This window comes from Anguilla rostrata, chromosome 9 (assembly GCF_018555375.3).
Source record: "Anguilla rostrata isolate EN2019 chromosome 9, ASM1855537v3, whole genome shotgun sequence".
Taxonomy (NCBI): Eukaryota; Metazoa; Chordata; class Actinopteri; order Anguilliformes; family Anguillidae; genus Anguilla; species Anguilla rostrata.
The window spans coordinates 39,603,286-39,628,022 of NC_057941.1; the positions used below are offsets into that span (position 1 = coordinate 39,603,286).

Genomic DNA, 24,737 nt, shown 5'->3' on the forward strand with positions numbered 1-24,737 from the left:
CCATTACACTCTGAGCCTAACAATGACAAGTCAGCTGTCAGAAATACTGGTAAATTTGATTTCCTTGTGGTTTCCACAAACAAGGTTCTCTCCCAAGTTTCCACACAAACAGTTCGGCATTGACACAGGGCAGACCCTGTCAGTCACAGGAAATTCGGAATCTTATGGAATGTTCCGTGCCTCTCTCCTCAGGTCATCAATGTGGTTTTAAACAAAGTTGGGGCCTTCAAAGACAGGTGAGCAGGAGAGAAAACAAAAATTGAAATTTAAAAACCTCTGAAATTGATTTAACAATACATCGGTGTTACAGCTTTATTTATTTATTTGTTTATTTTGTGAAGAATGTCTTGCCTATAACCAATCCTAAGCCTGCTTCCCAGAATGCTTTTTATATGTGCTGAAGAGTTCCTCTCTGGCCATTTGTCAAATAAGGCAGTAGACCCTCTATAAAATTATTCAATATACAGCATGCCAAATTGGAAGGAATTTTTCATAACTGTGTACAGTTTTGATCATTTTGTTGATACTTTTTGCACCATTTCCTAATTTTTTCCTGCAAAGTACAGTAGCATTGAATGATTTTTGTTTTATTTTTTCTCTTCTTTCTTGTCTCCAGAGAGTGTTGAGTTTGGGCCCGTGTTTCTCCAGGAGCCTGACAATGCGATATTTGCACTGGACTCTGACGAGAAGAAGGTGGCGATGAACTGCGAGGCTCGAGGGAACCCCCCGCCCACATACAGGTGAGTCACGTGCAGGCACCAGAAAAGCATGGATTCCCCCGTAGAGATCAACAATCTGGAGCATTACTGTTCATGGTGGTCTTTCCCTATACAATTCAAATAATTATTTTTATTTTCCCTGAAAATGTGTTTTCACTAACATCCAATGACTATTGCTGTTCCCAACAGCCCTTTCAGAAGCCTAAGGTCCAGAGTAGATTAGGTTAAATGAAATTATTATATTTATTATATTATTTTATTGTCTTTTCATAGATTTGTCCTGCTTTACAAAGGCTTGTACCATTATTAAAAATAATGATAAAATTAATTTGTGGTGCAGTCCTGGCCATATGTAAGCATATGCCATACACCCATTCTGGGTCAGGTAGGCCACACCAGAATAAAGCAGACGCAAAAGTGTCACTGTTGACTTTGTAACTTGGTTTAATTATTGCCTGATCTAGGCCCCACATAGCAGTTCAAAACATTTCCATAATAGTCAAAGCTGACACTCCCAAAAAGATCTCAAAATCTTTAATATTTAATGTCACAATAATGCTCGCTAGGAGAGAGGGTTAACTTCCCTATAACCTTAAAAGATATGGTGTATTGTAGATTGAACTGAAACAATACTAATACATAATTAAGAATTATTAAGAATTATTCAAAAATGAGTACTCCATTGATCCTCTCTGATCATTAAGTAGGCAATATACTCCAAAGTACAAACTTTTCAAAAAAAGAACCACTGGTGATCATGTCACCAAATCCCATTGTCAATATACTGAACTCCATGTCCTCTGTTTTATGTCACTCCATGCCACTGAGGGGCACATGAACGTGTTGCATAGATTTTTCTGAATTGCTTTTCACAACTCAGGATCATTGAGACCAGAGATACTTTGCTAAAACTGTTTCTGTTGACACCGAGCTTAAAGGAAATTTCATGCCAGGATTTTGCTGTCATTAAATGCTCTGCATGATCGATCATAAAGATGACGATATCTTTGTACGAAGGAAAGATGGGGCAACTAGTAATGAGGTATCTACCTACCTAGTGTTACTAGTTTCCCCATCTTTTATTTGGCTACCTTTATGTCCAAATTAATTATCCTTAGTTTGTTTAACACATGAAGTCATAATTTAAATCTTCTATCGTGGCGAACCTATCGAATAGGACACCACTTCTTGAAATATCTTGTATCCCATCTATACATGACCTGCTACATGGCAGTGGAGTGATGAAATGAACAGAAAAATAAAGTTGAACTCGGCTGGCCGGTCAACCATGACAAAACCAACCACATGATATTTGGATAGACCAGTTTCAGACAGGGTGCAGTCTGCGAACTTGCAAACTGCTTGTGAACAGTTCGCACCGGAGGCTTGCACACGACCTACAGTAGCTAACATTGTTTCTTTAGGATGTAATGAAATTATGTCAAGTTGCTATGTAGTTACATGTCACATTGCATACTAAAAAAAACAAATTAAACAATCATACAAATGACCATTTCTGACACAGCGGATTACAGATAATGAACCATTGACAAAATGGCTAACTTACTACAAAAATAGGCATCCCTTGATCCAGCATCCCAGAGTTTTCTTTCTTTCCCCTGATGTCTAATGGCCTGAATTCACTTTATTCCCTCATTGGCTTTGTTATTTGTACTGCCCACCACACAACAACTTTTTGGCTTTTTTTTTTATTTATCTTGATAATCCACTGACTGCTAATACTAACTGCATGGAGCACAATTGATTGTTTTCCCCCACTGTGGGGGGCGTGGTCTATTTATATACTGTCCTGTTATCATAGCTGACCCCGCCCTTTCCATATTGACTGAGAGACTGAGTTGTTTTGAAATAAATACGTGCTGAAATAAATATGAGTGAAAATAAATATGCCTAGAAATAAATACATGAGAAAATTAATAAAAGAGTCAATGTGAAAAGAGTCTTTTACATTATTCTGTTTGAAAATTGGAGGTGCTTACTGATATTGTCAGAATGTTATGGTTACTGCAATGGCTGGGCATCTTTTTTCCAGATGGCTAATCAATGGAACGGAGGTGGACATCAGTGCGGATTTCCGGTATACCTTGGTGGACGGCTCCTTGATTATCACCAACCCTAGTGAGGAGAGTGATCTAGGGAGGTATCAGTGCAGGGCAGACAACAGCATTGGCTCTGTCATCAGCCGGGACGCCCTCCTCCGCTTTGCCTGTGAGTATATTTGGGTTGCCTTACCATGGTTTCATCCAGCAGAAGGAATGTGGCCAGGAAAGCTTGATTAAAGACATTTGCTGGTTGTTCACAAGAAAATATAAAAACAGAAATGGCATATGACAGAGTCCTGCTTCAGGAGATCCGCCCATTCAAGCAGGGACAATAGGTTCCACTCGCCCGATCTGATAAATTCCCCCAATAACATTATTAAGAGTTTGGATCTATATGGCTATAAATCTGCGGAACTACTGCAGATGCCAACAGCACGTCTGGTGTAGAATTTTAATTTGGTGTCATATGTATGTGGGTTAAGTAGATGATGTACTTGCTATGCTGCAGAGTGCTACCTGGGCATTTGGTCTACTGCTGAAATAGTGTGCGTATATTAATAAGGTGGGTCTTCTCCCTGGGTTCTGCATTGGAATGATCTCTGGCATTGTGCCATTACAATGGGAATCAAGAAAGGACAGCTATGTATATTTTTTTCTGTTATATTACATTACAATCGCTAAGCAGACACTCTTATCCAGATTGACATACAGCAGTGGAGAACATCAGTGTTACTCTTAAAAATGTGGTATCACCAAGAAGGCACAGAGGCCCATTTATCGTAGTAGCTCAAGGCTCATGCTCTCTGCTTCATGATAAGGTAAGAAAAGTTGAAAGAATGGTTAGGAAAATAAAATGTGCTATGTTTTGTCTTCATTAGTTGACATCTGTTCTTATATACTTCTTCCATGAATGTGGAAACTTGGTCACAGCATGAATTTGTGCAATAAATTAAAACAGGGAAATATCAGCCACTATGCCATGTCAAATATCGAATATAGATATCAGGCCCAGAATTCTTATGTGGTGCATCCCTAGTTTGTACAGAGTATAATCTCAGTAAATAAAAGAATGGCTGTCCTCTTGGCCCCATTCCATAGCATGGCTGCAAGCCAAGAAAGCCCACAGTGAGGCCAAAGGCAACCCGCTGAGCTTTATTTACCCTGCTTACAGGGACCATAAGCTTTGCTTCATTCTAGCTCTGAAGCAGCCATCTGAAGTTTTGAAGATGTTGTCACACTGTACATTTCACAATGTTTTATAGCAGGTTTCGTATAAAGAGATGTAGACCAATGAGAATAAAATAACATCATGAGGAACGCAGTGAGAAATAAAGAACACTTAACTAATGGGGCCCTATTTTAGTGACAACACAAGCACAAACACACCTGGGTGCACGTGGAATTACTAGTTTCGTTACACACAAACTTAATATTTTTTGCATGCTCCAGGTTTGGTGGTCTGCAGTAAACCCATTTGCATCAACATGGGTTGGGCAGCACTGTAGGTGGCATGTCTATAGAAACATTCACCACTGTGTAAGTTTGTGTTGAATTTGAGTTTAAACCGAACAAGAACGGGTTTAAACGCTGGAGCATTGTTCTATTTTGGTGCCGTTATTAATGTGCAGCACATATGAATGCATGAACACATAAGACAGATGCAAGAAATATTTTCTTTATTTCAGTTTGACTATTTGAAATGCAAGCTGTGTTTGTACAGTAATGCAGTCCAGTGCCAGCTATTTAGGCAATGCATCTGCATGGAGATAATAGTGTAAACAACTTGAATGAGAGACACAAGGAAGGTGGGAGACCGGATGTGCCCCCATCTAATGGTGTAAGGTGTGCATATGTTAAAATTGTGGCTTCTTACTCCATGCATCAAGCCCAGTACATACTGGCAACTTGCTGTGTTTGACAGGGCTAGGTCAATGATTGAGTGAATGTTTGAATTGTTAAAAATGCACTTCAGGTGTTTGGATGGGTCAGGTGGGACATATAATACAGCCCTCAGAAAATCAGTGCATTGTGCCGCTACATAGCTATACGGCTTGGGTGTGACAAAGACCTCACACAGGACTCAATACAGGACTTTCATATGGAGAGAGGCAGAGTTGCAGTAGAGATTACAGAGTGCACAAGAAAGCAGGGACTGGTTGCCTGTTTCATTATTGAGTGTACATTCATCTGAAGTGCATGTATTACATTTATTGAACTTAGTTGAAGTGGTGATTTTTAGGTTGTTTATTTTAAATAGTGATATGAAACAAAAATTGACCACAAATAAAAAGCTGTAGTAAATTCAAGCTAAACATGCCATCTTCTTTCCTGTCCTTGGCTGTATAAAGAGGGCCCGTGCAGTTATTAAAAATAATACAAGTAGAGCATGTGATTGTGTGGGGCTTTATTGTGCTTTGGCTCACTAACGGGAGACAACGGAGACCAGCATTGTTAAATGAGTTACACAAGCTGAGATATACAAGCTGTGATCAGACCAAGGCCACTCTCTTCACAGCTGGGACGCTCTTACGGTATATTCTTGGGCCTTTCAGTGTAAGTGGTTGGAGGTTGAAGCAAAAGATGCTATAGGAAGCAAATATAATAGCGATACTCAAATCTGACCCTCAAGGTCAGTATTACTGCTGGTTTTGTCTTCTGCCTGATATTCCATAGTCCAATAATCTCACTGATTGGCTGGAAATTTGGGGCATCAGGTTTAACTCAGTCTCTGATTAGAGGGGAAGAATGAAAACCAATCTGCACCTCCAATGGCCTGATTTGAGTATCCCTGAATTATAATGTCCATTGTACAACTACATCCCATCCAGGTTCACTGTGAGTATCCATATAAAGAAAGAGGTTATGCTGTGTAGGCAGTGCTGTGCAGGCAGTACTGACTTGTGTTAAAGAGAGGGGGATACTTACTGTTCCCTTGTCTAGGCAAGCCACTGGTACTGCTTAGATAATGTAACAGAGGTTTATACAAACTGAAAATGTGTGTGTAAGGATGGGGGGTGGGGTGCATTTTTCATCTGTCTGTGTGTGTCTGTATGTGTACTTGTAATTGTGTATGCATGTGCATCTAAGGTATACCTCTCTGACTATAGACCAACATTCAGAACACATTCATACAGCATTTGTTTTCTTCTAGTGTTTAGTATTCACATTAGGTTGTGGGCATTAGGACAGAAATCCTCCTTAATATTTTTCACTTTTTAAGGAACCTATGCTTGGTTCCTGGTTGTCACATGTCACATTACTCCACTCTGGGTCTCACCATTTTTCTCATCGGAGCACTGCTACCATGACTTCAGTGCTTAGAATCCAGGGAAAACCAGCAGGCATTGGAGTGCAGGGCTCTCTCTCTCTCTCCCTCTCTCTCTGCATTACGAATGACTGCCATTTATCATAATGCAGGAATAGAGTGTTGAAAATTCTTCTTTAGTGGATCTAGCACACTGCTGCTTCCTGCAGAACTGTATATTAATATTTAGTGTGATTTATCAGTTCATTTCCAAATTCTTTTGTATCCACAGTCATGACACTTCTTTGGTCAAAGCCTACCATGGTGAATTTAGAAGCAGTTACTGCTGAACAGAATAGAATAGGACACTATAAATATGTCCCTGCTAAACTATGTGACAGTTGTAGCTCATCAGCTACCAGGGGTTACAGTTAAATAATCTTTGGGGGATGTATTTTATCTTGATTTGGCTCTGCACTCCACAGATTAGCAATCAAACAATGGACATGTGGTTAAATAGCCAAAGTTGTACTAATGGAAGTCAAAGAAGCCATTATGAGGCTGAAAAAAAAAAAAAACAGTCAGAGATATAGGCCAAAACTTAAGCTTACCAAATCAACTTTTTGGAACATCATTAAGAAGAGAACACTGGTGAGCTCAGCAAGGCCTGGTTTACATACGGAAATGTGACATAGGCGGATCATAGATTAATAAAATATAATCTTTTCAGTTTTTTTTTTTTTTTTTGGAAAGTGAGAGAACATTTTATTTTCAAAGATATGGGCCAGTGGTGAAAGTGGGTGGGTCTAAGCCCACCTGTTGTACATCATCCCTTACCTATAATTGCCTAAATAAAAACGACAGGCTAATAATGATAATGATTATAATAAAAAAGCACCCAATTGTTTGGAAACAATTACAAATATTTTTTAAGAAGGTCTAGGTGATATGGGGATCACTGGTGTCTTGTTAAAACAGTGAATGTTATAACACATTTGGAGCAGACAAAATATTTTATTTTCCATTAGAATGTTGAGAGCTTGCTGTATATGGGCAGCTTTACTGTACTACTTGCACAGCCTTTTTTGTAAAAAAAAATAAAAAAAGATCAATTTTTACATGAAGGTTTTTCAAAGTTGTGAAATAGTATAGTTAACAAAATGTCTGACATTGCACTGTGGTTGCAGAATGCAGGACAAAGCTGTCCCACCATGTCCTGGACTGACGGTCACCCTACATAAAAGTCTACGCTATTTCTCTCATCACTCAAGCTGTTACTTTTGTTTCATGCAGATAATCCGTCCTATACTTACATTACGAATTCTCCTTATTTTATATTCCCTTTCTCTTGTGTGTCATGTATTCCTTACTTTCACATGCCTGGTGGTGTACTTTGTTTTAAACTGACATTTTAATTGGGTAGCCCCATTGTTAATTACTAAGTGCTAATGATTTTTATTTGATTATATAATTAGTGGTTTAACATTGTGTGTTGAATTAATCACGTTTTTGCTTATTGTAGATGCAATTGAATTAAACTATCAGTAAGAGACCAGCTGAGACCACATGTACTCTGTTAGACCATCATAGCTCATTTTTAGTGTGTGTTCAGTCACACAGGTATCACTGAATTTGTTCAGAGTTAGAGCGTTGCAAAGCTCCCTTTTGCAGACCCAGCCTGTGGCATAGGCAGTATAGGCGAATGCTAGGGGCGCTGTCCATCCATAGGGGCGCCCCAAATGAGGGAAAAAAAAAAATTCTAAATTTTTAACTTTTACTATTTTTTACTAATACAATTTAATACTATTATTCTTAAATATTACAAAAAAAAGCCCACAACAACATAACTACATAGCCTATTTTCTGGGTTGCCCGCAGCATCAATGTATGATGGGGGTGGTGAAGCGGCTGAGGCGAAGCCAAGGTTGCTTAACCACCACCAAAGTACATTATTTTACAATAACAGGTACAGCCCGGAGGGGTTTATCCCACTTATACAACGGGCTACCAACAATAACTATATATGCTTACTTTAATATTTATTGATTTTTATCGACTTAATCACCTGAAAGTGATATATTATTCTGCGGCTGTTTGGGCACATTATTTTACTGTTGTCAAGCAAAACTGTGGTTGGTTGTTCTATTTCCACCATTGTTAAGCAAAAACCTCTGGTCTATGAAACCAATGATTCTATCAAGAAAAAATAGTTACTTCTTGTTTTATACCATACAATTAGCACCACTTTTGGTCATTGTTGTCATTACATTATTTAAGAAAACTACATGAAACCATAACGCAATCAAATGAATCTCCCTAGCTCTGTCTTGCTTTTTGAAATGTTGCGGTCTTGCCATGTAGACATTTTGTTTTTCAAAGGCACTCTGAAACCGGGTTTGAATGCCAGTTAGCTTTATGGTTTGCCATCACTTGTCACCTAGCCAATATTAAAATTCTGGGTTTTAGGTCAGAGTGGTCTCAGCATGCTTGTTATCCCGGCTAGCTAGCTAGCTAGCTAACTATTGAATTGTATTCAAAACAGTGGTTACTACAAACGGAATCGTTCACAAAGGATGAAAATGCATCTCGTAGCCATGAGTTAAATAGGGAACACCTATTCTACTGTCCAAATAAGGGACGATTCCATATTTTGCAGGATGGTTGGTATCCCTAAATGAAGCCAGTAACTCGAACCACTGCTCTAATCCATGACGGACAGCCAGATATTGATGGCAGGGAACTTGCTGTGGAAATACAAAATTTTCCACATTTGCCATCAAAAAACATGACAAACATGGAACTCCTGACCTTCCTGCATGAGAAGAAGCTGACAGAAATTTACCCCAATATGTGGGTAGCTCTGAGAATCTCTGTCACTCTTCCTGTTACAGTGGCTGCTGCTGAAAGGAGCTTCTCTAAGCTCAAACACATTCAAACCTACCTGAGATCTACTATGGTGCAAGAACGTCTCAGTGGACTTTCCATTATTAGTATAAATCATGTGGTCTCACAACAGCTGTCTTATGATGATGTCATCGATGACTTTGCTGCAAGAAAGGCAAGGCGAGTAAGGCTGTAGAACAATGCTACATTATGCATATTGCACTGAGGTTTCTGCAATGTAGTTTTTTGTGTGCAATACTATTATTATTAAAATACTAAATAATAATATGTATAAATCGTTTTATGTCTACACTGGTTTCTTTAATATCGTATTTTGTACAATACCTTATTTATATTGTATTTATAATTTGTTTTATGTCACTTGTTTCTTTAAAACTTTTTATTTTGTGGGTTTTTTTTTTTGTTTGTTTATAAATAAAGAAAATCTCAAAAACATAAAGCTATGCAGTTTGCGAGTGTATGAACACAATGATTGGTGGTGGAATTGGCTGCGATGCAAGGGGCACCAGCTAAAATCTTGCCTAGGGCACCAAATTGGTCAGGGCTCTTCTCTTTTGCCACCTATAACAAAAATTAAACTATGGTTTCTTTAAAAAAACATTATACTTACAATAGCAACTGTTTCTGCACACAACCAAAATGTTCCAAAGCCCTCTTTTCCCACTTACAGCCAAAGTAAACCAATGCTTCCTGCAGCTATGATACGCTCATACAATGTTACAGGAAAATGTCAACCAAAAATAAACACCCATGTCACCTAATGTCACCCACAAATAAAGAGCATACATGTAATGCTCTGTTGAAAGACAGTGTCTAAAATTGTGGTAAATTATTCTTTGTGATCTAGATGGAAAGACTTCCACTCCTGTTTAATAAGAAAAGTATATGCACATACAGTATGTAGGCCTATAGTACACCAGCAGTTATGCTCTCTGCTGCTTTCCAAATCAGTCACCAATATATGTATCAGCCAAGCAATTTTGCATTTTAATACGATGTTCCTGTGCTTTACATTTCATTTGAAATAATGTATGCAGACACTTAATTTTTCTCCCCTTCTAGCTCTTGCTTTAGTCTACTGCAGTGTCACTGCCTATGAGACCTAAGAGATCTTGGTGAAAGGCTTGATGGAAATTGTATTTTTACAACTGGATTTTATTATAATAATTTTTTTAAATTGTATTTTAAATGGCTTTTTGCTGTAATTATCATTCTGAAGCATCAAGACTGTAGTCTACAAGCTCTGTTTTTATGTTATGGTGACAAGCAATTGCTTTCATAAGTCATTCATCATGAAATAAATTAAATAAAAAAATTTTTACTGTAAAGCTTAGGGGAAAAAATGTACATACAAAATTCTGATTCTAGTTGTTCCACACTGTGTGTGTCAGATCACATTATTTCCCCCTCTCCAACCCATGATTGATTTTTTTTCAAAACTTCACATGTGGCTCCTAAGCATGGAGACTTAACCATCTTTAGGAGGAATATTGCTATGCTACATTCTTCCAATTTTAAACTACATTCCACCTTTTAACATCAGGCTAGCTCTCGGATGGATGCACACTGAATTGATGTACACATTAAGAACACACACACACATGTATTCGCGCGCACACACACACACACACACACATCATGAGTACATTTAGTATTTTCAATATAGATTTAAGAAAATGGTGATTTTTATAAAATACAGTAACAATGTCCATGTAGCAGAAATAAAGCCATAGATAAACACTGTAGATGAATAAATAACCCCAGCATCAAAATTGTGTGACTTCAATAATAGCTATTTCCAAATGCAATATGCAATGTGTAATCCAGAAAATGGGATAGAGGTGGATCACTGGCTATGTATGAGACACATTAAGGGAAATTACTAAGGGATTTCAAATTGGCCTGTGTTCTAAAATATTAAAACCAGTGATGATATGTTCAATATGGATACCTATTACAATGAAGGTAAGAAAAAATTACATTATTCAGTGTGGGTCTTACATTAAATTCACTACAACAGAGTGCGGTATCTGCTAACTTGAGGGCGGGAGGACAGGAGCATGACCAAGCAAGTTAAGGTGTTACTGGGGTTACAGTGGGTAACACTGTTGCCTCACAGCAAGAAGCTCCTGGTTTGAATCCTGCCTGGGCCTTTCTGTGTGGAGTTTGCATGTTCTCCCCGTGTCCGCATGGGTTTCCTCTGGGTATTCTGGTTTCCTCCCACAGTCGCGGGGTTCGGGGTAGGTGCTGGAGCCTATCCCAGCATGCATTGGGCGAGAGGCAGGAATATACCCTGGACAGGCCGCCAATCTATTGCCGGGCACACACACCATTCAGTTGCACCTATGGGCAGTATAGAGTCTCGAGTTAGCCTGCCTGCATGTCTTTGTACTGTGGGACTGTGGGAAACTCACGTGGATACAGGGAGAACATGCAAACTCCACACTGAAAGGCCCAGGCTGGATTTGAACCCAGGACCTTCTTTATGCGATGTGGCAGTTCTACCCACTGCACCATCATGTTAAATAAATAAAAACTGTATTATATGAATGAACTATTATAGAAATTATTGATGCTGCTCTGTATTTTGTATAAACTAACATCCTGCGCATGAGAGTTCAGAGAAATGGATGTCACTACACATGTTCCCTACAGCTTATAATATTTTCTTAGGTAGCCTACAGCTCATAGCCCACTTTGTTATGCTGGCTGTTTTTATCTAGCCTGCTGTGGATACCTTTTCAAAACACAAAAAAGATTACTGCACCTATACACAAAGAAAACATTACAGCACTGTTAAATAGATTAAAAACAGTGGTCCTCTCATCTTCTGCGGTCTTATATAGGATTGTGATGTTATGAAAGGAGGAAAAACTTGACCAACATGTCAATAACCACAGCATCATTAAAAGCAGTAGGTAGTATTACTTATTTTTGAAGATTATAGAAGAGGCATATATATTTTTTTATTTTTCCATGGGACTTTTACATTTTTATTTATTTATTTATTTTATTTTATTTTATTTATTTTTTTATTATTTATTATTTTTATTTTTTATATAAATTTGCCCAACAATTTCCCCAAATTTGCCCTACGTGTCCAACTCGAATCCTAATTTGTAATTATCTGCAACTGCAGCTGCACTCATGTGCAAACTCCTTTGCCAATTCAGGAAAGTGAGGGCTCTATTGGTTCACCTCTGAATCACATGGTATCACCAGCCATCCCTTTGCCAAAGTGTCTTGACATCAGCATGGAACTTTCCTTTTTCATGATTACAATGAGTCTACATCTGGCTAATTCTGGGTGTACGGCAGTTCGTCTTTTCAAATGAAAAATTAACAAGAAAAAGGCCTTATTGTTCAAATAGGTTAAAAACATATATATAGTATATATAGTACATGTAGACATGTGTTGGCTTAATTCTAAATAAATACAATGGTATCAATTTATTGATGTGATTATTATTATTTGATCAAATATGAAAATAACTATAAATGTATACTGTTTGTACATTTTATGCTTTTATTTATTTATTTCTGGATGGTGATAACGACTTTATCATTTACTGTTTAGGAAAACTCCACACAGCAGAGGTTGGACTTTCTGTCAAAGACAATGTAAAAGTGTTGTTAATGTAACAGTGTCAAAACTGTGAACCACGGACAAGGGTTGGACAGTTAGTGAGAGCTAGGGAAAGTTAGGGTTGGAGAGTTTAATCCAGTTGCCTTTATCCTATTTCTTCAAATACCTCCCAGGAGTCATTGTTTGTAAGACAGTTGGTGGCTGCATTCACATATAAGTGTGAAAAGATAGCCGAGGATTCTTTGCGGGTCTTGAGAGAGAATTATTCATATGGTTATTGTCTTTAATGAGAGTTAATCCAAAACCCCTGCTGTACATGAAAGAAGAAGAATGAAGCATTGACTAATAACTGCTATGAACATGTTAGCCAGTACTGCATTAACAAAATAGAGCTTGCTCTTAATTTGACGTTGTTAGTAATATATTCAGATGAACCTGCATGTGCTTTAAAAAGATCTTGTTTAGTAACATGAGATTAACAACAATTTGATTAATACCTTCAAGCAAGTTATGAATGAGTATAAATCCTAATAATAAATAAAATCTAAATTTCAATATAGAAAATGACACTCATGCCACACAATGACACACAAGATGGTAACATCCTCAAAACAAGAATGAATATCAATATATTTTAAAATATAAGTGTATTTGTTTTTCATAAATTGTGCTAAAATGTGCCAGTACAAGGTGAATAATAAAATAGACAGTCCAGTCAAAGGCTTTTGAATTTCACCCACTTCCCTTGATATTGTGAATGATGTAGGAAAATAATCTGCATTTTTGCTATATTTCCTAAATCTCCTTCACAGTGCAGATCTGAGCCCTTTGAAAATGTCTCCCAATCCTCTCAAAATGAGATCTGTGGCTTCATTTATGCTGCCATAATTATACTTAAATAGGCGTATTAAACAGTTTCCAGTTCCCACAAAGTTCAATTTTTTATAAATAAATATTCCAAAATAATAAGCAGTCTGAGCTCTGCACAAAGAGTACTGTGGATAATTAAAATAATACATATAATATTCGGTTTTTTAATGCTTTCTATTAATAACCACTGTCTATTCATGGTTATATTTATGAAGTAAAGCTTGAAAAGGCATGTGCACATTCAGAGGAAATGAGTAGAGACAGAAAGCAGAGGACATCATATTAATTTTAGATTAGAGATAAATTGATGGTACACAGAATGTGGCAATCTGTGCCATTATTTGTCATCTGTTGTTTTCTTATTATTTGCAAAAGTAAGCCAACACTTTTGATCCTTTTTATAGTTCTAATAGTTTTCCTACTGCACTGTGGCCAGCACCCCTAACCCTCCCCCCGATCCCCCCCACATTGCATGTGACATGCTGGCACGTTCGCCCGTTTCAGATGTGTATTATGTGCTGATATTGATTTTTAACCCAATGCTCATTGCAAAAAGATTCAGAAGGCAAGCCTTGCAGAGATAGCTGCAAGTGCATTGACAGGCCATTTATATATATTAATGCAGTGGCCTAGGTTCTTGGCCCGGCATACAATGCTCTCTCAGTCTGAAAATCTGTATTCCATGGTCCCTTTCATATTTAAAAAGAATTCTAAACAACTAACGTTCTGCACTCTGACTTAAGTAACAAAATTGACACTCCATATAAACAGAGAATAATCACCCTTAGCCAAAACCATAAATGCATACTATGTAATCATAAATGTTAAAATGCATGCGGGAGTTTTAATTCAAGTTATTTAGTAGAAGTTAGGTCTGGTCACAGCAAACACCGTTTGAGCTCATTAGTGAATATAATTTTCAGCTTTCAGGAGTATTGCCATTTATTTCAGATATTGTTGATAAAAGGACAAGCACATAAAGTGGTTAAAAGGTTTAAAGTACTTTACAGATATATTTATGCATATCTACTCAGACAGGGTTATACTTGCCACTTTATATTCCAGTAGGTATGCACCTGAACATTTGAAGTGTTAATTTTTGTCCAATGTACAGTTCTCAGGCATAATAATCAAGCAGCTGATGCTGTTTTTTAAAGTGACCATTTCACATCTCTGTGCTGCTGCTGCATGCAATAAATCTGCCGGCCCCGAAGCTCAATGCAATTTACGAGAGCTTAACATACTGCAGAGACAGCACCCCAAATGTGAAAAAAGCAATTCCTCTCTCTCATTTGGTCATATGGAATATGCAGTCCTTTTGAGAATATAAAAGAGGCTTAAATTACTGGTTTACCACAATGGAAAGACCAAAAAACCCTTTTTAGTCAATATGTGGCCCTGGCCAAGATATCAGGCTGGTTTCCCCACTGGTCTACTGTTTAAAACCTGGCCCCTGACCTTTCTGCTTCAATTTTTGCTCAATGTTAGCACGCAAACCCTGTTGTTGTCAGCCTGTTGTTACCATAGTTGATTCGAGAAAAAACATTGACTGAAGTAATAAAACTCAATTCCCTCTTTGCCTTTTTTAAAAAGAAAACAGAGCGGTTCTATTTCAAGAACCAAGGCTGGTTAGATGGACCTATTAGAATGAGCTCACTTTGCAAAAAGTCACGTCAAACATCACTTGGCCTGCCTTATAAATGGCTGAATTCATTAATGCACAACACCTTTCTTTGTAATATAGGTGCTGGTTATGGCTGAATCAAATATTTGCGAAGCAGAAACAATGCTGCAAACTGTTATATTTATACATTATTATATGTGAAATGGGAACATAATATGCATGTAGCATACACTCATTACATTAACTGCTGAACCAGCTTTCAGCATTCTTGTTCACTGCTCTTCCCTCTGAAAAACGTTCTCCCTGCTATAAGTATATGGGGAGGAGGGTTATTTTGAGTACCCCCTTGAAATTGAATTTTTTTTGGATCCCCAGATCCACTTTTGCTTGTGTAACAGTGGATAGAGTGAGCCCGAAGTGCGATGCAGTGTTCAAAAGGGCTGAACTTAGTGGCTCAATCAATTTATAGGTGTGCCTTGGGCTTGACCTGCAATAAACCAATCAGAGTGTCCATTCCCTTTAAAGCCAAATGCGTTTACACTTTGAATTTCAGTTTGATTTAATTAGATTTTATTTGAACAGTGCTTTTACAGAGAACTGTCACACCTGCCTCTTTTCCACCAACGCGAACCTAGTTCTGGTTCTGGGCTGGTGCTAGTGCCGGTTTGCAGTTGGTTCAACTTGCATACCTTCTAAGAACCAGTTTGCTTTTCCACAGGCTAGAGAGCCATGTCATTACGTCACTGTATACGTCTCCGCTTTCCCAGCAACATCGTTATCTATTAAAATGTATGTCCTGTAAAAATACAGATAATAAACTGTCTAAATGTAAAAAACCAACTTCATACATATACATTCAGTTATATTATTACAGCCTTATTTACTATATCAACTTTAAGACAAGCAACACGCTCGGAATGATCTCATCACGACCCATTAAATCCAATGGCTCAGACGTTGCTTCATAATTTCAAACTGAGAGGGCAATTGAAAAATTTATTTCTGGAAATTAACATAAGTATTGTGATTAAAATATCAGTTTAGCGTTAAATTAACGTATTGTGAACAGCGATTGTACATACATGGAATATTAATGTGATATATTGGCTATTTTTGTGACCTTTTATCTCGCACTTTCCCAAAATTCCATCAATGATTAGATCGGGACTCCGATGGCACCGAAAACTGATAGATTTCACTGAACATTCGATTGTTTACACTTACGGGGTTCTGAACCGGTGACATCATAATAGCCCTTACTGGTTGATTTTACACGCTCATTTATGGCAGTTGGTTCTCTCAGAATTCTGACTGATAGCCAGGTCAATATTTTCACTGGACACTTACATACATCCTACATCCTGTCTTATAACTTCAAAGTCCCAGGTCATTAGTGAATTGTTTAAATTGATTTTTACAATACACACTTCATGCTACAATCATGTTAATGGCAATGAGTGTGCTGTGAAGTTTAGGTAGCAAACAACTAGGCTGAATCCTTCTGATGTGATGTAATGAATCCAACTACTGTATACGCTCATATCGCCTAGTTTCACTCACTGTGACCAAGCGGAATCGATAACGATTCAGAAAATATATACATTTTAAAGATTAATTCAATCTTCTACTGGGACTTTTGCCGTTTATTGAGGGTGTATATATGTCTATGGTCTCACTCTACCTGGCGGTCACAAAGTTTTAGTTGGTCTTGGTTGGTCACGATAATCCCGCCCCCAGCCCCTGACATAAGCGGTTCTTGGTTCTAGACCAGCCAAGTGTTGGTGTCGCTTTGGAACCAGTTTTCCTGGCCGAGAGCCGATTCTTTTGCGGTCGAAAAAACGAAGAACTGGTTCGCGATTAGGCACCGGCTCTGAACCGGCCCTCGAAATGCCTTGGTGGAAAAGGGGCAACCGACACTTTACAGAGTAGCAAGGCAAGAGACTACAGCAAAAAGAACAAATAGAGCAAACACCAGGCCTGAACCCCCAAATAGCACCAAATAGCACATGAGGTAAAAATAAATAAAAAACACTCAGTGGGCAGCAAAATTCTCAAATGATGACGAGAAAAAACTCCCCAATAGGAATAAATCTCAAGAGGAACCCAACTATAGAGTGGGAGCCCATCCTCCACTGGCCAGCCTGGTGTAAAGTAGTGGTAGAATGGAATGTAGCAGAAATGCTGTGAGGGATCTATCACGGCAAATAAAATGGGTTTTGGTGCATTGCTTATATAACAGCAGGTTTAGGGCAGCAGTTTAGTATAACGGGTTAGGAACTGGTATTGTTACCTAAAGATCAGAGGAACAATTACTGGGTAAACACTGCCGCTGTACCCTTGAGCAAGGTACCTAACCTGCATTGCTTCAGTAAATATCAAGCTGTATTAATGTAAATGCTGTGGAAAAAAGTGTGACAGTTGCTTGTAAATGTCTGCAGTGTAGTGTAATGTCATTTAGCAAGAAAAGGCAAATCTTTACCTCTGATAAAAAAAGACCTGCTCCTGATCGAGTTCATTAAAATAAAGTTAAGCATTTTGTTTTTTTAAGCATTAAGGTTTATTTTTTGTCCTCTTTAAAATTGATTTGTTCAGTTATAAAGTAGCAAATGAAACCAGTGGGGTTTTAATTTCTGAAAGTATGGTCACTTTAATTTAAAAAAATGCAAAGAACAAAGAATAGGGTTAAAATCGTTGTTTGAAGTAATCTTTGTTAATGTTAAATTCACATGTGAAATCGTGAATTTCACGTGACTTTTTTCATAAGGGGAATGTTCTACTTATACTAGACGGTATAGGACAATTATTGTGTCTGAGTATATCATTGTATTTATGTTCTCTGTCTTTAGTTGGTTGTAAATCAATGTTTTGTTGTATAATGTCATATTGTCTCTTTATTCTAATTCAGTGATATATTTGAAGGTGGGCTGTAGAGGAGGCAGCAGAGAAAGCTGAGAGCAAGCTAAATTTCTGCTTTCGTTGGTTTCATTGATTTAATAGAAATTTTGCAAACATTAACTGTATACCATTAATGTATACCAGTGTGCAGTTGTTTTTAAAAATCCAGTGTGTAAGCATGGCACCAAAACGAAACTGTTTACATTTACCATGCCATGTCTGGATATGATTATCTTATTGAAAATACTTTATTCAACCTATAAACAACCACTACAGAGCTAGTGTGTAAGGATAACAAAAATCATGAAACTGAACTGTTGATCTCTGCCTGGATCCGCACCAGCTCTCTGCTATTTTATTTTAAATTAATTTTAAATTACCTGCCTCTTGGTCCAGCAGGCTTGAGTGGCAGAGACCCCAGGACAGTGGTGCAGTTAAAGCCACCATGTGCAAATTGAGGCTGCTGGTAGGCTACCTGAAACTGTAACCTACCCAATCCTCATTAAAGGCACAGGTTTTATTCATCAGACCAACGTTTTTATTTTTCTGTCTTTGTTTATTGTATATCTGTAATATATTATCTTTATATTTTACACCCTTTTACCATCATATTCTTACTCCCTTTTTAATTTTATTAATTTAATATTATTCATTTCTTTTTTAAACATATCCTTATTTATTTATTTATTTATTTATTATTTATTGTATTATTTTATGTTGACACCTAAAGAATAAGAGCCTACGTTTTAAAAGAATGGGGCTTGCTTGAAGATGAACCCAAGATGGCTGGAAAGTATATGAAATGTGCGGTATGCCCCAATCTCACCAGACATAAGTGACACTGACTTTTAAATTGCGGAATGTTAATGCAGTTGCACACCGAGGACCAGGGTTCAAGCCCAGGTCCTGCCAGATCTGCGTATGGCCGGGGAGGGTTGGAGGGACTCGGAGAGGAGAATAGTCATGCACAAAGTGGCCTCGGTACGTGTGGGGATTACAGTCAGTGGCACCAGGAGCCATGCCTTGGAGGAGATCTGGCTACCTCCTCACTACCGACTGGGTTATGTAACGATTCGTTTTCAGCAGTACATGGGGGAACTGACTGGAACTAGCATAAAATTGGTGACTAAATTTGGAGAAAGGGGAAAAATGATCTTTTTACTTGTCTGCCTGAGAAAACATTTGATAAACTACAAATTATTTGGAATCCTGAAAGCCAGAATTTTAACTAAAACCAAGAAGAAAGGGCACATTACTCCTGTGCTGTCTGCATTACATTGGCCCTCTGTGTGTTTTAGAATCGATTGTAAGGTCCATTTACTTGTTTATAAAGTACTTAATGGCTCAGCACCAACCTACATTTCTGATCTCCTATCATTGTATGTCCCAACCTGGGCTCTTAGATCCTCTTCTGCTTGTCTTATCAAGGCGCTAAGGGTGATTTGTGAAAAGAGTGGAAAAACTGCCTTCTGTTTTTATGCACAACAACTGTGGAAGATTCTTCCAAAAATGTAACAGACAGGCTCATTTTATCTTTGGTTTTATTTATTCTATTTTTAAAATACATTTTTTAAAAATATATTTTTGTTGTTTTTCCAATTTTATTTATTTTTATCATTGCCTTTTATTATTTTTTTCTTTAGTTATATATTGTACAGCAATTTTGAGTTGCATTTTCATGTATGAAAGGTGCTTTAAAAATAAAGTTTTATTATTATTATTATTATTATTATTATTATTATTATTATTATAGTACACCTTCTTTCAGTTCTAAGGTTACATATACATATTACATATTTTGACTCCAACATAAGGAAAAGCCTGAATAAGACGTTCATGGAAGGATGGTCAGGAGAAACCCCTATACTCCAAAAAGAATATTGCAGCTAGGGATGGGATGATAATCAATATAACTATATATCTTGGTAAAAAATAATTAATGGTTATTTAATTGTCATAAATTTCTATCACAGTCATTACCAAAATAACAAGGTGTCACATTTTAGCATTGGTTAACCACCTAAGTTAGTAGTAGTAACTGGCTACGGACTTTGGGCACTTCTTATTCTTCTTAATTTAATTTTGGCAGAAGGCGAAGGTCATACATAGCCACAGCAGGAAATAATGTTACCAGAAACAACAGAGCTTTTCCCCCCACTGAAGATGGTCAAAAGTTTGGAAATATTTTACTTCTGAACAAGCTGCACATGTTGCACATTCAGGCCAAAGTGTTCACATGTATTTCAGTAAACTGCACATTATTTTCTTGAAAAAAAAAGTTTATATTTACTTCTGAATTCCACTTTTTTTTAAAACCAGTTATTGGTGTGGCCACAATTTTAACATCTATACATTTATTTTTTAATAAAACATGTTTTTGAAACAGATACCTTCTGACTAGCCCTGTATGAATGAGTATTTTTAAACAGTTTTAAGACTTTCAACTTTTCAATAATTATCAAGATAATATTGTATATTCTGAAAATGTTGGCCAAAATAATCATACAATGACATTTTAATATTAGCACATGCCTAATGCAACACAGCTTATATAGTAAAATTTTACCTGAATGAACCACATGGACAGACAAAACTAAAGTGCAGTTGTTTGGACATAATGCACAGTGGCATGTTTGGTGAAAGACAAACACTGCATATCAGCATAAGACCCTCATGCCAACCATCAAACACGATGGTGCAGGGGTGATGATTTTGGTGCCTGAAGACCTGGACGCCTCAAAATGATTGAGTCCAGCATGGATTCCTCTCCATACCAATGCATTCTGTAAATGTTAGTCCATCAGCTGGTTTGGTGAAAAGTATATCATATACAATAGGGAATGGGAATGTGACGTCATCAACAGCAAGTCCGCCGCCTTTGGATAATACGGTGGATAATACGTTAGTCTTTTGTTGACAGAAAACCTGTTACTCAATTTCACACCGTGGTCGGCAAAACTTGCTGTGTAATTGGTTGAAACAATCATTCACACGACCAACTAACCAAACTTAAACTGGACAACAGAATAACATTTTGCGCGTTTCCAACATGGAAGTTAAATGGGGGATTTAGCTAGTTAGCTAGCATAAGTAAACACATAATGTTACCTTTGTCCGGATGATGATATAGTCAGCATTTGGTCGGTGGATTTGAAGGTCTTGCACCCACCCGTTGGTGAATTAGACATGGGCCTCTAAGGATTAAAAATTTTTAAATTGCTGACAAGTGTAGGCGCTAACGCCAAACACTAGATAGGCGCCGACATCGGTCACACTAATCAGTGGCAAGCTGTCAAGATTTGTAGACCGCTCGGAACTTGGCAACTCGTACGGGTCGATGTTATTTACTAATAAAGGTTTTTGTTGATACCGCTCCCTTGCCTCCTTCGTGAGCTTTTCCCTGTATGGAAATGTCAGTTTTTCACGTTCTTTATACATTTATTTAAAAAAACATATTTATTTAATTATTTTAAATGACTGATGACAGTGACAGATCACAGCTGACAGATACAGACCTTTAAACTCATATTCTCTGAAGATGGACGGAGCCATCCCAGAATGCTCCGTGATACCCATTCCCTATAGGCTAATGATCCTAAGCACACCAGTACATCTATGATAGAATGGCTGAGAATCGTGCTAAGTCAAAATCCAGACCTGAACACTATTGAATTCTTGTGGCAGGACCTTAAGAGAGCTGTGTATAAATGAATGCCCTCTAACATCAATGAACTGGAGCAGGTTTGTAAGGAGGACTGGGCTAGAATTCCTCTATTGCAGTGTGAGACACTGATAAATGCATGCAGAAAATGATGTAAAGTGATTCCAAATCTAGTAAACACTTCATTTTCAGTTTGCTATCTATTGGCTTATTTGTACTGTAATTAGCATGTAATTCTAATGCATAATCATCTTCATACTATCTGTTGGTGTAATTTAGGCTAATTAGAGCATTTACAGTTATTGCACAGTACTAATGCACAGACATGTTTTTTAGTATCAACTCAAATGAGGGGAGCATTTCCATAAACAAATATCTTGGGTGTCTGAAGCATATTTCTGACAGACTAACGACAACTGTATTCATAGAATCATTTAAAATAGTAGTGTAAAAAATAATGTAGAGTAATTTGGCCACTAATGACGGCTAAAATATTTTTTATTATGGGATCGGATGATTTGTATGGGTAAGGAAAGCAGCAAATAATATTAAATATGTTCCTTTAGATATTCCATACTTAGGGTCATCTCTTTGTCCTCACTTGTTACTTGCATGTGTTCCACTCCTCTACCAACAAGTGGAGGGTAGCCCTTTGTCAAGCCACATCCCTACAATTATCATGATTGCACCATCCCCATGAAGTATTATCACTAATTAAGCATAGACAATGACTGACAGCAGTAAATACAAGCATTTAACACTCACATGTTAAATTCCCTCTGATTATTTACAACTGCAGCTATGCGGCAGTGTTTTGAAATGATCTATTTTGATGCAGTGGGAGCTACTCAGAAACGTGAGTAGATATATAAAATTTGACTTTTAAAAAAGAAATAGTGAAATAGGTTGTAACAGTAGTTCAATAATTTGCTACAGAGTTACAGTTATAATGAAATGTGAATGCCATGTGCACAGTTAAAATTAAGGTTCAAGGTTTAAAACATATGATTAAATATGATTGTGAAAAGTGTTTAATAACTTCTTCTATTGATGATGCTTAGGGGAAGCATGTCAATTTGAAGAGATGCATCTTTCTGTATTGACAAAATAGGTTAGAATGGACAAGTATCATCTTGCCTTTTGAGTAACATTTGGAAATATTTCTTCAGCTGTGTCTCATAAATCAGCCAATGGCATTGCACTGCTGTTTTTTCTACAATAACGTGTGATTGCCCAGCCATCTATCTGCTTTTTCCAGTGGAATATTTGTGCTCACATATGCATCTGATAAATCTCCAATGACAGCCAATTTCTGTCATTTCCCATGCTCATAGATCATTCCCCTTTGATCCAACCTTAACTGATGTAGGCTGCTTTGTTTTTAATTGTCAGCTTATTGTCTTCTTTGCAGAATGTTTTGTTAAATTGCAAACTGTGAAAAATAAATGTGTCTCTGTGCAGTGTACCAGGTACATACTGTTGCACTCATTTGTGAAAATGTGGACTTTTTGTACTTTGTGCATTTGACGTTCAATCCATGTTCACTTTCCTTACTTTCACTCTTCCTGTATTTCACTATCCTGTATTCCTGTATTCTTTTCAAAATTCGACAAAAAAGAAGCCACTCAGTTGTAAAAATTAGTCACTTAACAGTGCCATATGAGTGCCTACCAGGACCCCTGGAGGATATCAATTTATAATACAAATACAAAAATAAGTTTAAATCCCTTTGGATGATGGAGACAAACATAAGGTATGAAAAAAATATATAACAAGTGTATGTTAAGTATTTAAATAATAGGAAGAGAATGAAAAAAGACCCACTGTAGCTGAACAGAGGTTCAGATATGGCCCCGGTATCAGTGCTCATTTCATCAGATTTCACAGCACTGGCTGGGGCGAGCTCCCATCACAGTCCCTTTATTGATGAAGACAAGGCAAACAGAGGCTTTCAAATTGAGGGAAATAACCTCTCTGAAAAATGAGCTGAGCTGTTAGTGCTCCCTATGCATCAGAAATCTATTCCATCTGTTCCAAAGAGTGCAGGAGTGTTGATGAATCTGAATTCTGAAAGGCTTGTAAAAATTAAGTGTCATTAAAGTTTAATTGATCTTGAAAACATGTGGAATATTAATGTATCCCAATTGTAAGCTACTTTTTTCTTCTACAAGAAAGTTGCTTAATCTTCAATGATAAAAGATCCCCTCAAAATCAAAATTGAATATATAAATTATTATATATTATTTAACATTCCATTATCATCATTATTTTTATACGCATTACTTCTGTTGTAAAATATGATTTTTTCTTGCTTTTCCTCTTTTTTCACCACAATTTGGGATTCCCAATCATATTAATCAGCTCTCATTTCCTTAACCTCAAGCTTATGCTCTCCTGAAAAGAATGTCATGACAACCAGCACTTTATACACCGCAGCCATTGTTGTTTTCTGTGTTTGGTGCAGCAAACGTCAGTACCATGTTTTCCATCGAAGCTGCAATGAGTATACAGCACACATATTTGAGCGTGGTGCCGTCGTTAGCTGTGATTCGATTTTGACTGAGTTGGCCTTCTTATCCAGTGTACTTCCACCTTAAAGGCAGCAGGTCATCAGAAACTAAATATCTAAAATATACTTCATCTCATACAAAAACTGTAAGAGATTCAAGAATTTAACTATTCTTTTAAAATGCAATGCAAATACAGGATGCACCACCCAGCAGCCTTGTTAGACAATTCTCTGAGCCCTGTTTCTTCTTTTTTCATGACTGTGTTTGTAAGACCATCCCATCAATGCAAGGTCCTCCCTGTGCACTTGTGGCATTTGAGGAGCATACTTTATGATCAGCTGTCATAGTGCAGGCACCAACTCACCCAGGAATCAGTCCTGCATTATAACATGAAGACAACCCTACTTGCTAAAACTGTCTTTTCCAGGGTAATGGTATGAATAATACACACCAGTCTGCAGTGTTGCTGGCCACAATCTACACTGGCATGGTCCAGATTCAATGTCAGACTATGGGGTGCATAATGTGTTCCATACTGTATCAGCATAATTTACAGCTGAATCTAGTCCCACCCCCCAATTCCCATAGAGATCCATTCAAATGCAAAGAGTTTTTGTATCGCTTGTAGGACAACCTGACAATAAGACATCCAGACTCTGAT

The 24,737-nt window shown here is 37.4% G+C and overlaps 1 protein-coding gene across 3 annotated transcripts in view; it reads left to right on the forward strand.

Moving 5' to 3' along the window:
- Window positions 1-24,737, forward strand: part of LOC135263748 (contactin-5-like) — a 382,506-nt gene that overhangs the window by 223,477 nt on the left and 134,292 nt on the right. For all 3 annotated transcript variants that reach the window (XM_064352101.1, XM_064352104.1, XM_064352102.1), the window contains 2 exons: window positions 617-740; window positions 2,773-2,948. In XM_064352101.1, the coding sequence (XP_064208171.1) occupies window positions 617-740; window positions 2,773-2,948 (300 nt within the window). The remainder of the gene's footprint in view (window positions 1-616; window positions 741-2,772; window positions 2,949-24,737) is intronic.